The following is a 16,873-nucleotide window of genomic DNA, read 5'->3' as shown; positions in this document are numbered from 1 at the left end:
CAATCTCTGCACCAAATAAACTACACTACCCATAGTTCCTTTCTCGTGACGAAGTCACGTGCTCCTCTCCTTTAGCTTCTTTTACCAAAACATAGCAGGCGTCCAGTCATTCGCTGGAGGTGTTTCTCACCGTGCCACATTTCTGGAGTCTCCACATCGGACACACAGCAGAGGTAATAATGTATGTTTTAATTATGATCATGTTTTCATGTTTTATTTTAGGACTGTTTTCCGACATCTTTGGCTAGCCTTAGGACACACGTAAACAAGAGGGAGGGCCATTGCCCAATGCCTATACCTTTCCCTGACATTTTAGTCAAATCAGTGAGATCTTGAGTACATGAGACATGTTACACGTTACACGAATATCACTGTCATTGAATGGCACTAATGTAGCAGGTGCTGTAAAATCATTTAACTTTAATAATTTAAATGTTGGTAAAGGCGTCCGATCTCGTTTAAGTTGACGATCTGACTTGGATGGGCTACACTGCGGTAATTACATTGAAATAAATGCATTTATTTTTTACAAGACACCAACACGGATATTTACTATATATATATATATATATATATATATATATATATATATATATATTTTACTAAAACAGGTTAATCACATTTCTATTTGTCCAAAAATGTTTTTTGTGACTTTATCAATGTACAGTCATTAAGCCTATGCATAAAAGTAACTGATTTCAAAGTTAAATATTGTGGGGAAACCTATTTGGAGCAAGAGATACTGTGAAGTAAACTCATACAAATATATTTATACAATATAAATGACAAGTATTGTTTTCCTGTACAGAATGGCTCTACCATTTCGCCAGCGATGGACTAAGTGACTGCACATTCTTCCTGGGTGAAGTTTAATGCAGCTTTCAAAGTGTCTGTTGATTTGAGCCCATTGCAGACATGGCCATAAACACCGATGTGGAGGACTGGGGTGGCATGGGCAGCACTGACTCTGGAGAGAGGGCCTGGTTGTTGCAGAGCCCCAGTGTGGACTCTGTGCCGCACATTCAAACCGAGAGAAGTAGTGGAGTCTCCTCCATAGGAGCTGTATTTATTGTAGTCAATGCTGCACTGGGAGCAGGCTTACTTAATTTCCCAGCAGCCTTTAGTATGGCTGGAGGTGTGACAGCTGGAGTGATGCTTCAAATGGTAAGGATGAGCCTTTCATATTCTTATATTTGAAATCACAGCTATACTGTTCACTTTTTAACAATATATTTCTCTTTCTTGTGCATATTGTGTTTCAGTTCATGTTGATCTTCATCATTAGTGGTTTAGTGATCCTGGGTTACTGCTCCCAGGTTTGTGCAAACTCCACACTCTCAGCAGTTATGGTCATTGTGTTGCATAATAGTCCAGACCTTAACTTCCTGTAGCCAAGACGTACTGCTGACTCCTTAAAATGTGTTAGATATCCCAAAAACTACATTTATGCTGCATGATCCTGAGTATTTTCTTGTATATTTAAATGCAACAATGCCACTTTTAATTTTGGTCCTTTTTGGTCCATGTCTGAACTGTGCATTAGAACAGCAGTACTATGTTTGAGGAGATTCTCTGAACGGACTTTCCAAAATACATTCATATTTTAACTAACACCCATATGAAGCAGAGAGTGAACTTTTGAGACTTTTATACTTTACTGCCATATTCAGGGATAATCATTGACATAACTTGTTTTTAAAGCCCTGGATATGGCTTCAAATGTGTGTACTATTATGTTGACTTTGTGTGTTTAGGTCAGTAATGAAAGCACATATCAAGAGGTGGTACGAGCCACTTGTGGGCAGGTGACCGGAATCTTATGTGAAGTCGCCATCGCCATCTACACATTTGGGACCTGCATCGCGTTCTTCATTGTCATCGGAGATCAGCTGGATCGCCGTGAGTGCACACGACTTCATTAAATCATGTCCATAAGATCATATGTGCCAGTTCTGGAAACATGGGGTATGTCCTGTACATTGTCCAAGTGCGTTTGTTGCTCACAGGCCTCATGTGACTTGCTTATACATTACCACTGCTCTAAACATGCTGACAAAATGAAATACAGCTCTTGGAACTTGCTGACGAGTCACTGAATGTTTCACTGCCCTCGTCTTTTTAGTAGTTGCCAGTAGTTGTGTTTTGTGTTGCAGTAATTGAAGCGGCAGATCCTGAGGGTTTAGGCCCCCATCTCTGGTACATGGATCGCAAGTTCACCATCTCTGTGACAGCCGTCCTCGTTATTCTCCCTCTCTCCATTCCCAAAGAAATCGGTTTTCAGAAATATGCCAGGTATAACTCATCATGTAAGTAAGTTGGTACTCATTACAGATATGGAAGTTTTAATATTCTTCTTCTTTCTAATAGTGCGATAAGTGTAATGGGGACGTGGTATGTTACAATAGTGGTCATTATAAAGTATATCTGGCCTGACGCGAATGACATGCCAGGCTACATTCCTGTTAGGTGAGTTTATACTGCAGGAGTAACACAAACATTATAGCCGTCTTTGCAAATATTTGCTTCTCTACCATCTGCAGCTTTGTCACTTACTTCGCTCATGTCGTCTTGTCACTATGTTACAGTTCTACATCGTGGACGGCTGTGTTTAACGCTATGCCCACCATCTGCTTTGGTTTTCAGGTATCACTTCATCATTTCTGCTTTGTGGTAAAGAATGTGTCTTACTCTTGTGAACTAAGCTGTTTTTGCTTCAGTGCCATGTCAGCTGTGTGCCGGTCTTTAACAGCATGACCAGAAAAGAGATCAAACCCTGGGGATTGGTCGTAACGCTCAGTATGATCATCTGCCTCTTCGTTTACATAGGAACAGGTACTGGTGATGAGTATGAGCTGTCGATGTTTATGTTGCTAGTTTGCATTAATACTTTGATCCTGTTTTGCTTCAGGCGTCTGTGGCTTCTTGACATTTGGCTCTAGCGTCAAACAGGATGTCCTGATGTCATACCCTCCAAATGACATTGCCGTGGCTATAGCAAGAGCTTTTATCGTCATCTGCGTCATTACTTCGTACCCAATTTTGCACTTCTGTGGAAGGTAAATCTCGACAGTGGTTTCTAGTTTGTGATAAACAGATTATGTGCTTGGTGGCATTGTGGTTTCACGAATACATCTCTCTATGAGCCAATGACACCTCAGTAAATGAGATGGCAATCAATCTTAGGTTTTTTTCAAAGAGGAGACACTACAGGCAAAACTCAATTTTTTCAGTTTTCAGGTTTTGGGCCAAGTTGGTCTCTGAACATACAAGCTTTCACCCGGAAGCCAAAAATATACCTAATCTTCACAATAACATGTTTAGATATTCAATGATTCAATGTTCCCCCATAGACTTATATGGGACAATGCAATTTCAAGGGCTTTTTTCTCAAAACACATTTTTCTGTCATTGTGGCGTCACTATCTCCACGTCAGTCGGACCTAAAGACTTCAAATTTTCCAGCCTTGAACTGAACAATATTTGGAAGATTTTTTCAGAGGGATTTTTTATTATCTAATCCCTAAGCCCCATTTATTGAGTTTTGAATGTCAAAAAAATAAGGCGAGAATATTTTTTTTTACAAACTTTCCCACTAAAAAACAGCTTATTTTAAAACTAAAAAAGAAATCCAAAATCCCCTCTGAAAAAGTCTTGGTAGCTCATTTATCAATAAAATGAAACCATACATTTGAATGTAGCTCTATCCATTATTCAGATTTCGTCGCCGAAAAGATGGGAAATTTGCAGCATTTTTAGGCATAAAACACCTTGTTCTTATATGACAAGATAAAATGACAGAAAACTTGCCATGTATTTTTTCCTCACATTTCTGCCAGTGATCTACAGCAAAAGTTTCAAATTGATATCTGTAAATATACATTTTTTCCCTATTCACCTGCAGTGTCTCGCCTTAATTAGCAGTGTCATGCATTGTGGATGGTTATATCGCTGCTGACCTCACACTGACCTGTTTTGTCCTCAGGGCCGTGATCGAGGGGCTGTGGCTGCGTTTTCAGGGGGAACAGGTGGAGGTGTGTGTTCGTCGTGAGCAGAGGCGGAGGATCCTGCAGACGCTGGTGTGGTTCATCGTTACACTCGTCCTGGCACTTTTTATCCCAGATATTGGGCGGGTAATCTCACTGATTGGAGGTCTGGCCGCTTGCTTTATTTTTGTTTTTCCAGGTAATATAGCATTTTTGCTGTTGTTACATTTTCCCATTTATACTTTTACATTTAACCTATAATGCTGGACCTTGTTGTTTAGGTTTATGTTTAATGCAAGCCAAGTTATCTGAGACCGATAATCGATCTACCAGGTGAGTCTGACACTTCTTCTCTTCTTCTGTTTTATTATTGTCAGCCTCATTTTATTCAGTACATTATACAGTTGTGCATTTTTCTTTCTCAGCTGGCATGGGATGGTCATCTTTGGGGTTGTCATGGTGACACTGGGAGCTTTTATTTTTGGCCTCACAACATCAAACTCCATCTATCAAGATGTGAAGACATGATGAGAAAGAATGTCCGAGGCAGCAGTGTCTGGTGTTATACTAACGACGCTGCCGTTTTAAAACAGGATTGTTGTCAATACCTCCAAAGAGATCATGTGAACCATGTGGAACGGACGCCTCCAAACAAGTACCATTGATTTTATATAAAGACAATGATTTTATGATTGTTTTCACCTTTTGACTTGAACCCTTTTGTCTAATTAGAGACAGTTATGGGCCTTTGACAATAATGCATTCCTATTATGTTTACAAGAGCCAAGTATTGTTGTGATTACTTTAGGTGACTCTACTACAACCTGCATGGTATCTACATGTAATTATGCCATTAATGCTATATTTTATTAAGCATGGAACACGGTAAGTTAGATGTTGCCTCCTACAATAGCTGCCATTGATCAGTATGATTTAAGTAATGAAGGGAATTCAGTCTCTCTGCTCATTGTTTGGTATTGTTTGCAATGTCATGTCTGTAGGTAATTACGCACAATGGTGCTGCTGTACAGGAAAGGGATATTTTGCTGACAAAAAAGCATAATAGTTTTTCTTGAAACTGAGAATGACGGGACGTGTTTAGTGGCTGCTTATGGCCTCATTCTGGCCTTCATTATTCACTAACTATAGATTAGTCAGATGACCAGTCAAAGTACAAACTGACACAGAAATTCTTGTGGACGGAATCACAAGACTTGAAAGGTATTTACTTAATGGATGTAAGTACGATTAAATGATTGAAGAATGTGTTTTAAAACTTGCTAAATTGTCTAATTGTTAAGATTACAAAAAGGGACACATATTCTGCAATCTCACGTGTTACTTTTGGGAAAGGGATTGGAACTGTCATGATTAAGGCATTTCCTCACATAATGAAGAAATAATTGTTCATTCTTTTGTGGCTGTACAAATCATTCATTATTTGTGCCAAAGTCTTGATTTTATTGTCTTTAGAAAATGTTTTTTTTTTAACTTGTTCATACAGTTGTTTGCATTGCATTTTAATTTACTATGAATGAATCGCTACAGACAATCCGAGTGTAATAAACGTTTCATAGTAAAACACATTCATGACATTTTGTTTGTTACAACAGGAAGATCATCTCAATCAGTGCATCAACTGACAAAGCAGTTTCCCTTTTTTCACACAATTTAAAGCGCTGTTAGGTCATTAAGGCAGACGAGCATGAGCCTATTATCCACACGGATTTACAATATATATATATATACACACACAACAGACTAAAAGAAAATTAAAATGCAGATAAAACACATTTTTCTTCCTGATAAAAAACAAAACGATTATCCATGATCCATAAAATAAACTAGGAAAGATCCCAAAAATAAGTTCCCTGAGAGATCGCAACAATATTATTAAAAACATGGTGTCTCAGTAGTCACCATTGGTTATAAATGACTGGAACATGTGAAAAGCTGGATCTGGGGCCCACTGTGGCACCATATGACCTGCACCCTAAAACACACAATACAACACAATAAGTGACGAAAACAACTTAAGCGATCGTTCAAATAAGACTCGTACCTTCACTGTTAGAAAAGTGATGTTTCCAAATCCCTGATAAAAACCTGCAACCTGGTCCTTGTGAAGCCAGGTCTGGTACTTTGTGGTGGGCTATGAGATATTGAACTATTTAACCACAATGCTTTATCAAATGTTATCTCCTGTAACATTAGCAACTGTACCTTCATGCCGAGGTCCTCCACAAACCATTGGTCGCCCAGAAAGTTGCAAGCCATGTCTGTGTCTCCGTTGTACACAAGTGCTCGAAGGCCCAGCGAGAGCAGCTTCAGGTATACGTCCTTCACAGTCTGGTAAAGCACTGTGTAGTTACCGCCAACAATGTCGCTGCATTGAATCGAGGATAATACAGGTCATTTCAAAGTAACTGCACAACACAGAGAAGCAACGCAATAACCACCTGCAGAGGTCCCATGGCGGGAGGGTCGCGGGAATGTGCAGAGCTTTTCTCACGTCACCTCTGTTCAGCCACTCGATCTGAGCAGCGCTATCGATGCAGGGCGGGACTCCTCTAAGAGACTTGGCGGGGTTCATCACACCTGCAAGCTTTAATACAGTATCATGATCTCAACCTCTTAACCAAGCGCATTTACTGCAGTTACCCAAATGTAAAAGCTTCTCGACTAAAGCTTTCAGCCTGTAGGCCAGTGTAATACCTCATTTGAAAGCTAAGACCTACAAAACTGATCCAAGATTCCTTGCGTTGTCGCCACTTGTTTTCATCACTATTTTGATGCACGTTTTGTCATGTTTTTGATACCTTTTTAAATAATTTTTTGTCTCCTGTTTGGCTGCGCTTTTGCTGTTTTATTGTTGCTTTTTCATCACTTTTTGATGCACGTTTTGTCATGTTTTTGATACTTTAAAAAAAAAAAAATTGTCTCCTGTTTGGCTGCGCTTTTGTTGTTTTATTGTTGCTTTTTCATCACTTTTTGATGCACGTTTTGTCATGTTTTTGATACTTTTTAAAATATTTTTTTGTCTCCTGTTTGGCTGTGCTTTTGTTGTTTTATTGTTGCTTTTTCATCACTTTTTGATGCACGTTTTGTCATGTTTTTGATGCTTTTTTGACACTTATTTATAAGATTTTTTGCTCCATTATCATCCTCATTGACATCTCATTGTTGTAGCTATTTTGACTTTTTCCTTCAAGAAGCTTTTTAGATTTGGGTAAAGTCAAAGGGCTCGGTTACGGTGGGGGTTAAGAGGTTAATATTAAGACATGGTCAAAAACAAGTAAAGATCGTTACCTTCTGTGCGTTAAAATTCTTCCGGAAGTTTTTAAAAAGATGTCTCATAGCCATCTCGTATGCTCTTTCATGGCCTTGACAGTCCAAATAGAGAGCGTATACATTTAGCCCACTCTCATAAATGATGTTAAATGCCACATGAACCTGACAGCAAAAGAACAGTGAGTGAATCTGGTCAGTCTGGAAATGTCAGCCCCTTGCACACATACCATCGTCGCACACGTCTCCGAGGTCGAATCGTAGAAGTTGCAAGTACCTTTGTCACAGCAATTGCTTGTGAGATCATGCCACAAACTGAAATTACATGAAACCAATAATGAGTGATGGAATAATTCAACAGAAATCCATGTAAAATTCAATCAAAAGACAATGCCTCATTTTATCCATAGCAAATATTTACTCACGCTTCTCCAAACAGTCCATGAAAGTAGCCAAAATAGATAAGCGACTGATCATTGAGAGCAAAGCTACTGATTCCATTTCCCACCGCAAAACCCTGAGAGTCAAAATATAGTCAGATAAAACTTTGGAGAATCTTTTAGGATTTTAGGACAAACACGAAACTGGCAGGATTTTACCTTAAGATTTATTTTTGCTTCCCCAGTAGCCACGCGCAGACTGAGAGTTGGTACATAAATCCCGCCATAGCTTTCCCCAGTAATGAAGAAATCATTTTGAGTGAAGTTTGGGAACTTGTGAAAGAAACTCTGTAAAGCCTTGTAATTGTCCTCAGCCACCTGTAAGACAGAAGAGGTGACAATGTGATGAAGCACGGCTTTGATTTTTTAAAGATTTTTAGACTCACTTGGTCGTCATCTGTTGCATAATTCTCGTCATCAGAGTAAGAATAACCAACTCCAGCAGGTGACTCGAGATACAAAATATTTGCAATCCGGTTCCAGCTGAATGGATTCTGATACAATGTTTTGCCATCTTCATTTACCTGAGAAAGCAATAATATGTGTCTTTTTACAAGGTTTATTGATATTGTAAAAGTCATGTGCTCACGTGAAAAGGTCCGTTCTCCGAAAGGAAGCCGTCCAGTGAGCTACACCCTGGACCCCCGTTCAGCCAGAGCACCACAGGGTCTTTGGCTGGGTCGCCCTGTGAGGTCACAAACCTGTGGATGCAGAAAAGCACTGGCTGAAATACTGAGATTATTATTATTATTTTTTGTTTAGCTTTTGTTTTAAATAATATACTACATTAAACAACAATCTTACACTGATTGCAAGCTTTAGGAAAAATAAGAAAAACTGCAATTTATTGTGACACAACCAGCAAGTACAGACACAACCTTTGCTCTCAGACATTGTGTTAGAAAAGTCAAAAAGTACAAGGTAAATTTGTATTGCTACTACAGATGCAGAAAGGTACAAACATGATTCTATTGTACATTGTAATAAAAAAAAAAAGTGTAATTTAAATAATTCGGCATGAAACAATCAAAAGTCATTAATAGGCCTCTGCCAATATAGCATAGGTGTACTGTGCATAATAGAACCTGGGTTTCTCATACATTCTTACCAGTAATGGAGAAACTTGCCAGGTCGTGCCTGCAGATATCCAGACCATTGTTTGTAGTTGGGTTTAAATGACATCCCAGGCAACTGAGTGACTTCATCTGGAGCATACTGAGCCCAAGTCCCGGCCTGGAAGAAGGACAGCAGACCCAGCAGCACCGAGCCTTTGCTGGCCATAGCTCCTGATTCACAGATCAATATCAGTGTTATTACCAGAGGAGCTGACTTCCTGTATGAACCGCTCCAACTACTCCACACCATAGACCTCCACACGGGCAGGGCATCATATGACTGCAGACGCGTCACGTGGGAGTTACCAAACGCAACTAAAGGAAGTTCAGAAATGTTTATCACTGGACTTAAAACTGTGGTCACCGCAAAGGCATTTTCATTTTGTATCATATATAAAAACAACAACGTGACAACGACATAAAACAACATAAATCTTCCTACATTTCGCAACTTATCATGTCGCATATATTGCGTTGTAAAATATTATAAAGCTTATCTGATCACATGTAGAAACATACAAGAGTAGATCATGTCTACATCAAAACCAGTCTGTATGTGCGTGCTTTTATTGTGAAAGGGGCGGGTTTGAGCTTCCGGTTAGAAAGAGGCGCCTAGCTTCATTGTGGGGCGTAAACATTGGCATAAACTCCAGATAATTGTTGGATTTGCGATGTAAGTGCTGATTTAAGTGGATTTTAAAGTAAAATGTTGGATTTGCCCTTCAATGCTAAGGTCGCGGCTCTCAGGAACATTGACAAATTAATTTTAGGAGTCCAGTTTTAGGCAAGTTTTCCCGGTGCCTCCGATTTCCCGCTACCCCTCGCACCACCAAACAAGGTAGGCTATTTCAGTGATGTCGTTGCTATGCTGCATTTATAACAGATATTTACCACTGAAACACATTTAAAATATAAGTATGTCCAAGTAACCAAGTGCGCTTTAAAGTGTTTGTTGTTAGGGTTTTTTTTTCACTTTACGGGGTCGTGGTTGGGGTCGTAGTCGAACATCCGGTGCGCACATTTCAGAATAAATGCAAGAGCACTTTAGGTTGAACTTAAAACAACATCTTTGATTAGGTGGTTTACACTTTAGACGATTTAAAATGTAACGTAGACATATCCCGTTGCAAACTGAGCCCTTACATTAGCGCTAAACAGTGTGGATTTTGTCTCCACAGGATGGAGATCGACGACGCCCCCTCGAGTCCAGAGGAGGAGAACGATGTGGCCGAACCAGAGCACACTCCCAAACCCAGGAGTTTGAAGAGTCTCACGAAAATTGCTGTTAGATTTGTTGAACTAATGCACAAAAGTGAGGGTGGAAGAATTGACCTAAAAGAAGTAAGTCATTGATCACCGTCTGAAACTTTTTGTCGTGATATTTTGTTTCATCCAATGGAATCACAGAAATGATAGCCTGCCATACATTGTTTAACTTGTAAGTCAGTAGCTGTAGAGTTCAGGACATTCCACAGTTACCATGGAGATCTGCCATCTTTGCAGCTGTTGGCATACATTTCCATTGACTAACATTAGCTAAAAAACAGTATATAAAGTGGAGAAAAAGCAGTGGAACGACTCCGTTAGCTGCAGGGTTACTGCTGATAAATACATCTAACTCACTGTGGTGTCCAAGTGTTTTAATATGAACAATAACTCCAGTATTTTAACTTTTAAAATCTCCATTAGTTTACAATTGCTGCTAATCCCATAATGCTTAGCGATATGACATCACCAGAACTCTATAGAAACACTTTTGGACTAAACAGTTGACACATTCAGCTCAGATATTGCAGAATCCTCCAAAACCCTCAGACAACAAGAGATGAGGGAATGTGTTCGCTCATTGAATGGGATCACACAGTTATGTTTGTGAACGGGAACAGAGCTAAGGCCAGAGGCTGATCACTGATCAACAGCGTTTGGAGTTCATCTCATAGCCAAAAGACTCCAATTTCCTAAGTGTTATTTTCCTAAACGAGAAAGTTCCACTTCTGGGTATTTGAGTTGACACAGAAAAGGATTCAACATAATCAATAAGATGTTAATTATTGTATTTTCTTTTCGGCAGAGTTTAAATATCGCAACAGAACAGTACAGCATAATGTAAAAATAGAAAACACAATGAACACAAAAGCACACAGACCTAATGTCATTTAAAACATATTTTGGGACAGATCTACATTCACTGTCACAAATACCAGAAATATTACCAAGAAGGCCTGGAATATTGGATATTGCTGTTGAAACTACAGTACATAGTACAGAATTGTAACCATGCTAATGTAAAGTGGAGTGTTTGACACAATTCTGTGCGTGTTCTTTCTTTAGGCAGTTAAAGTTTTGGCTGTTCCTCAAAAAAGGCGAATCTATGACATTACAAATGTCTTGGAGGGCATCGGTCTGATAGAAAAAATAACAAAGAATGTCGTGCAATGGAAGTGAGTTTGTTTCTATTGTTTGCAAACAGATATTTTACAAATAAAGTTTTACTTATGTTTTATTTTCTCTCAATAAGGGGAGTAGTTCCAGGACACAATGCCCATAACATTAGCAGACGACACATGCTTTTAAAGTGTGAACTGCAAGACCTGACTGAGAAGGAAGAGATGCTTGATCTACAAATGCGCTGGGTCCGGCAGAGCATCAAGAATATTTACGAAGACTGCAGTGCATATCCTTTTACTATGGACTTCACATTTATGCTCTCGTAACGGGGCAACGATGACAAAAACATGTACAACAGCGTTATTTAAAGGGGCCAGAACCCCCTGGTTTGATGAAGGACAATTAACATAAAATGACACAGAATGTTATTGTCATAGTTTTATGAATATTTGTGTGAATGAATGTGTTGAATAAGCCTTAACAATTATTCACTTTATCTTATGTCAATCAGGAGGACATCTGCAATAGTTTCAGTGGTAATGTACTTCTCTTCACAGCACAGTCTAAAACTGCAGAAGCAAAAAAAGTCTTGAATGATTTTCTTTAATCATCTCTTTAAATCCCTTTTTTATTTTATTCACCAGGCCACACTCTGTTAGCTGTGCAAGCACCTTCAGGGACACAACTAGATGTTCCCATTCCCAAAGCTGTAAGTATTTTAGGTATTAAAATGTATCCAATTGATGATTATTTAAAATATTCCTTCATCTTAGATCAGGGATGGTCCAACAACGTACCAGGTCCATCTGAAAAGCAGTGATGGGCCAATAAATGTTCTGCTTCTGAACAAGCGCTCAGCCAGCGCAGAGGCTGTTGCGTTACCAGTTCCACCCTCCAAAGATGTTCTACATCGTGCTCAGTTAGCTTTGGGCAATTTAACTGAGAATCAGATCCGCTCCTTATGTTATCAAGCTTCAGAAAATACCAGTCAGAAAAACGTCCGGACACTTCAGACTATGTTTCGGGAAATGGAGTCTAACAAAACCGGAATGTCTGGCTGTGAGTAAAATCTGTGTTTTCACATGGCTTTACATATATTGATGACTTAATGAGGAATATTATTGTTTGCAGTTCACTGTTTTTCTAAGAATTTAAGGGATCTACTTGACCCATCGAAAGGTAACTATCTAAATCTTTACATTAGCACTAAATGGTACAAGTTGAGTCTTATACAGTTACATCATCATTCTGTTGTTTTTTTTGCTCTAGATATTAATGCAGAAATGTATCCAGGTAAAGCAACAGCTCTATTCAGGATGTCTCCTGAAGGTAGGTAGTGCTGAGAAATTTAGATTAAAAAATATATACTGAACTCACCATATATATATATATATATATATATATATATATATATAATTTTTTTTTTTTTCTTTTTTTTTTTTTAAATGTGTAGTTATTCCTCTATCACCACCTCCACTGGGGGATTACCGCTGGGATCTGGATGAGAGCGAAGGCATCTGTGACCTGTTTGACGTACCCATGCTCAATGTTTGAGCCCAAGACTTTATGCCACTTTATATAATACAGTATTTTACCCTGGATGTAAATTGTATTTATATGCAATGTTTTAAGATGTGACATTTTAATGCAAATAAATTGGAAGCCTATTAATGAACATTATTTCGCTTTGTCTCAGTACATTTATGCACTGTAGTTTATCAATTGTTACAAATTATATAAAATATTCGGTTGTAGCGCCATCTTGAGGAGTTATCTGGTAAAACACCTATGTTTTGTGGTTGCCATGGCAGCAAAGATACCGCATGCGATCACTTGGACGCCCCATTTGTTCGATGGACACCATTTTTTCCCACTTAAAACTTAGTTTGAGTTTATTTTGTGATTTTTAAGCCTTGCATTTTATTGGGTCCAACATGGTGAGCATGTGTTTCTTTTTAGTAATTTTGTTGCAGGGATACAAGGCTTATATATGAGGCATCTTAGCTAACCTCATCATAACAACACTAACATGACTAGAATTAATCGGAAAATGACTTAAATTAACGCTATAACTATGTTTGAATATAAATGTTACTCTTTATACAGCCACCGAAAAAGGGTTCAAGCAAAAAGCCTGAAAAATCAAGAACACCCATTTTGATAGATGGCCTCACCAAGGATGAAATATCGAAAGAGCAGGTCAGTAAAGTACAAACTTTAGCCCATGATTCATGACTGAATGTTGTGCTTTGTCATATGGACAATGAGAAAGCTAGTTTGAAATCGGTATCTGTAATATTAACTGCAATTTGTAATTTTCTTCAAAGTTGGAGGACCACATCATGCGTCTGCGAGAAGAACTTGACCGTGAGAGGGAGGAGAGGAGCTACTTTCAGCTGGAGAGGGACAAGGTGCAGGCCTTCTGGGACATCACTCAGAGGAAGCTGAAGGAGGCCACGGCTGAACTGAAAAATATGGACAAAAACCTGGAAGAAACAGATATCAAACTTCAAGTCGAAACAAAAGTATTATATCATCTATGGTACATATTTTTTGCACTTTACTTTATAGCGCAGTAATAACGTGGTAATTGGCTGAATATATTGCGGTAACAGCCAATAATCTAATGTTCCTATTTTATTTCTAAGAGAAAAATCCAAGCCATTTTACTGGTTAACAACATTCTTGATACTGGGTTAAGGTTAGGGTTATAGCTTATCATACACTGCGTTCCAAATTATTATGCAAATTGTAATTCAGTGTCAAAAAGGTTAAAAAATAATAATAATAATAATGAAACTCATGGATGGTATTGTGTCTTGAGGCTCTTTGAATCACTGACATTAATCTCAGAGACCTGGGATGACTAGCTGTCAGGTTAAGCCCAGTTAAGGGGAAAAACACTGAAAAAGTATGTTCGACTTTATTAAGCAGATCATAATTTTCAAGCAATATGGGAAAGAAAAACATCTCTCTGCTGATGACCATGTCCTGCTGTAAATAAAACCTCTGCATCACTGGCTGCTATGGGCATGAAAGGAGAGAAACTCATGATGTGGACCCCCTCCTCCCCTGACCTCAACCCTATTGAGATACTTTGGAGCCTCAACAAAAAAAACTTCTATGAGGGTGGGAGGCAGTTTTCATCCAAACAGCAGCTCTGGGAGGTTATTCTGACATCCTGAAAAGAAATCCAAGCAGAAACTGTCCAAAAACTCACAAATTTAATGGATTTAAGAATTTTGAAGCTGCTATCACACAAGGGCTCCTATGGTAAAATATAACTTGACCTGTTAAGATTTTTTTGATTGAAATAGCTTTTGATTTCAGTAAATATGACCTCCTAATGATACAAATTCAACAAATGACCATTTAGTTAATTACAAGCTTTAAAATGTATTGAAACGATGAGTTGCATAATAATTTGGAACAGTAGATTTTGAGGTTTTTACTATATTTATTTATTTTTATCACTGGGAGATTTATTCAACCACATTTAAATGATCCTCTACCAGCTAAAGACTAGCTTTATGCTGACTCTCACTTGAGTTGACAATTTAGAAAATGTTAGAAAAATGTCATTTGCATAATAATTTGGAACACAGTGTATTACCTTGGGATGAATTAGGTATGTATCCTGTTTCCATGCTGATCCATAATTACTATGTCAGCCTATTACACTTGACCAGTGCTTAATTTGATCTTCCATTTGAGGAGACGCAATTCCATCCATTCATCCATTTCCCCAGCTTTAATTTTTTCAGGGTAAAGGATCCTGGAACTATTTTGGAGGACCCGGCAAAGTTTGAGATGATATAATGATGTTTAACTAGAGTGTTAAATAAGAGCGTTTAATAAGAGTGTTTAATAAGAGTGTCCATCACATCAATCCAAAAGTGTTCCTGAAACTACTAATTTACAAATTAAGCACTGCCCTTGACCTTTCAGGTGCCATGCTCTCTCCAGTCTATTACCACATATACTGTGCAGTAAAGTGAAGGGCTACCTTTTAAAAAATGTATTGCAGATACCCTTTATTTAATCAATTATGTCCTTTAGGTTTATCGACAAAAAATGAGGCATCTGCTCTGTGAACATCAAAACACTATCTGTGAGCTCAAAGCTGATAGACTGGCTTCAAAAGAGGCAATGCAAGAGGAGCAAACAAAGTTAGAAAATAGACTACAAAATGCAGTGGCATCGCTCCTGGTAGACCTACATCAGGTCGACACCAAATCCCCAACCATGGAGCTTAAAAAGGTAACATGCACAGTACAGACATACGTTTTTTCTTCACTTGAGTGTTTTATTCTAAATATATTTATAGAGACATCAAGAAGAAATGGCAAATCTTAAAGCAATTTCGGAAAAGAAACTCCAAGGTAAATTGCCATGTATTAAATTTTATTTAAACCCAAGAAACAATTAAGTCAAACATTTTCCTTGACAGATGTTGAGGACAAGTATGAGAAGATGGGTAGTGAGCTGCAATTTGATTTTCAATACCGGAGGCAAATGGAAGTGAGTGAGGTTCGAGTCAACTGGAGCAAATTTATATCAATCCTTGTGGAGAAAGATACAGCCACATATGAAGATGCCAAAGCCTTCTTTAAGACCACTGAAAAGAGATCTGAGGCCAACAATGAACTGAAGGTAGAAATAATGTAATTTGGATATGAAGAGGGTCACATATTTTTAATTGTCTGATATTGTCTTTTAGCAAAGCGTTGCAGATGAGTCGACCACCCTAAGGCAAAAGGAAAATGTGCTGTCACAAACTTTGAAGGAAAATCAACAACTCACTGAGAATCTGTCCAAAATGCTTGAAGAAATTGCTCAACTTGAGAATAAAATGAAGTATAAGCCGAAAACCTTTGACAACAGAAGGGAAATTGAACTAAATAACCTTGCACATGACAATGAGATGCTGCAAAGAAGAATTAAAGAGGTGCGATGCACATGCACATTTATAAAGCTTTGACTGAGATTTTATAAAAATGTTTTGTGTCCTCACAGCTACAGATAGAGGCTTCTGAGCTGCGTATGGCGTCTATAGAGACTATTGAGAAGATGCAAAACCACGCAGATGCAAAACACTTACAAATGGAAACGAAGATAAAGCACCTTACTGACGGGGTGAGCTCAGTTTAAACTCCAAGACTATATAAGCATTTCTGTTGTATTCACCGCAGACTCTGAAAATATGTAAAATACTGTCTTTTCAGATTCAGAAGGATTTGCTGATCCCCAAACACTGAGGGTTTCTTGTCCTCAGAGATTAAACTGCCCATCCACAGAAGACTTGGTGCACTGTTCAATCATAAAATCAAGTTGAACACATCAATCAATCAATGGTTTTGACTAGTCCAATATCACATCAGGAGCTGCCTCACATGCGCCCTCCTCTGGACAGTCTTGACACTACCAGGAGATTGTCCAAAGGAGGGCGCATAAGGGGAAATGACGTCAGTTACACATACATTTTGCAAAATGTACATGTTATGCACTGACTTGTAGTAAGTTAAATAAGGTACCATTAAAGTTGCCTTTTGGTCTAATAAATAAAGCTCTAAAATATGCATTTTTAATGAATAACATAAGAGGAAGGCCCTAACAATACATTTTTTGTCATGATATGAGGTAAGACACGGGTCGTGAT

At 38.4% G+C, this 16,873-nt stretch overlaps 4 protein-coding genes across 4 annotated transcripts; 3 read left to right on the top strand and 1 right to left on the bottom strand.

Moving 5' to 3' along the window:
* The first annotated feature begins 53 nt into the window (after positions 1 to 53).
* Positions 54 to 5,204, top strand: slc38a7 (solute carrier family 38 member 7). The gene is made up of 12 exons (XM_079555708.1): positions 54 to 173; positions 809 to 1,164; positions 1,263 to 1,316; positions 1,755 to 1,899; positions 2,154 to 2,292; positions 2,368 to 2,466; positions 2,586 to 2,643; positions 2,718 to 2,832; positions 2,909 to 3,056; positions 3,983 to 4,182; positions 4,265 to 4,316; positions 4,409 to 5,204. The coding sequence occupies exons 2-12, from the start codon at positions 916 to 918 to the stop codon at positions 4,509 to 4,511; spliced, it is 1,362 nt and encodes a 453-aa protein (XP_079411834.1). The 5' UTR covers positions 54 to 173; positions 809 to 915; the 3' UTR covers positions 4,512 to 5,204.
* A 553-nt stretch (positions 5,205 to 5,757) lies between these two features.
* Positions 5,758 to 9,067, bottom strand: LOC306962534 (lysosomal protective protein). The gene is made up of 11 exons (XM_079555706.1): positions 8,820 to 9,067; positions 8,301 to 8,412; positions 8,098 to 8,235; positions 7,871 to 8,029; positions 7,697 to 7,788; positions 7,502 to 7,586; positions 7,293 to 7,436; positions 6,443 to 6,588; positions 6,207 to 6,369; positions 6,046 to 6,135; positions 5,758 to 5,976 (listed from the first exon to the last, which is right to left on the bottom strand). Exons 1-11 carry the CDS (start codon positions 8,990 to 8,992, stop codon positions 5,893 to 5,895), a joined length of 1,386 nt encoding a protein of 461 aa, XP_079411832.1. The 5' UTR covers positions 8,993 to 9,067; the 3' UTR covers positions 5,758 to 5,892.
* Positions 9,068 to 9,420: 353 nt separating this feature from the next.
* Positions 9,421 to 12,872, top strand: LOC306962224 (transcription factor E2F5-like). Its single transcript, XM_079555311.1, has 10 exons — positions 9,421 to 9,664; positions 10,005 to 10,167; positions 11,158 to 11,267; positions 11,345 to 11,500; positions 11,707 to 11,750; positions 11,859 to 11,923; positions 11,988 to 12,273; positions 12,346 to 12,393; positions 12,484 to 12,543; positions 12,668 to 12,872. Exons 2-10 carry the CDS (start codon positions 10,006 to 10,008, stop codon positions 12,766 to 12,768), a joined length of 1,032 nt encoding a protein of 343 aa, XP_079411437.1. The 5' UTR covers positions 9,421 to 9,664; position 10,005; the 3' UTR covers positions 12,769 to 12,872.
* A 276-nt stretch (positions 12,873 to 13,148) lies between these two features.
* On the top strand, positions 13,149 to 16,512 carry LOC306961656 (dynein regulatory complex subunit 4-like; the record flags this gene model as incomplete). Its single annotated transcript, XM_079554501.1, has 9 exons — positions 13,149 to 13,172; positions 13,321 to 13,413; positions 13,542 to 13,739; positions 15,274 to 15,474; positions 15,542 to 15,596; positions 15,665 to 15,867; positions 15,935 to 16,162; positions 16,231 to 16,350; positions 16,440 to 16,512. 9 exons carry the CDS (start codon positions 13,149 to 13,151, stop codon positions 16,470 to 16,472), a joined length of 1,155 nt encoding a protein of 384 aa, XP_079410627.1. The 3' UTR covers positions 16,473 to 16,512.
* Positions 16,513 to 16,873: the final 361 nt, after the last annotated feature.

Source organism: Gobius niger (assembly GCF_951799975.1).
Source record: "Gobius niger genome assembly, chromosome: 4".
Lineage (NCBI taxonomy): Eukaryota > Metazoa > Chordata > Actinopteri > Gobiiformes > Gobiidae > Gobius > Gobius niger.
Note: the sequence above shows the minus strand (reverse complement) of the source record. Positions and strands in the feature narration are given on the sequence as shown.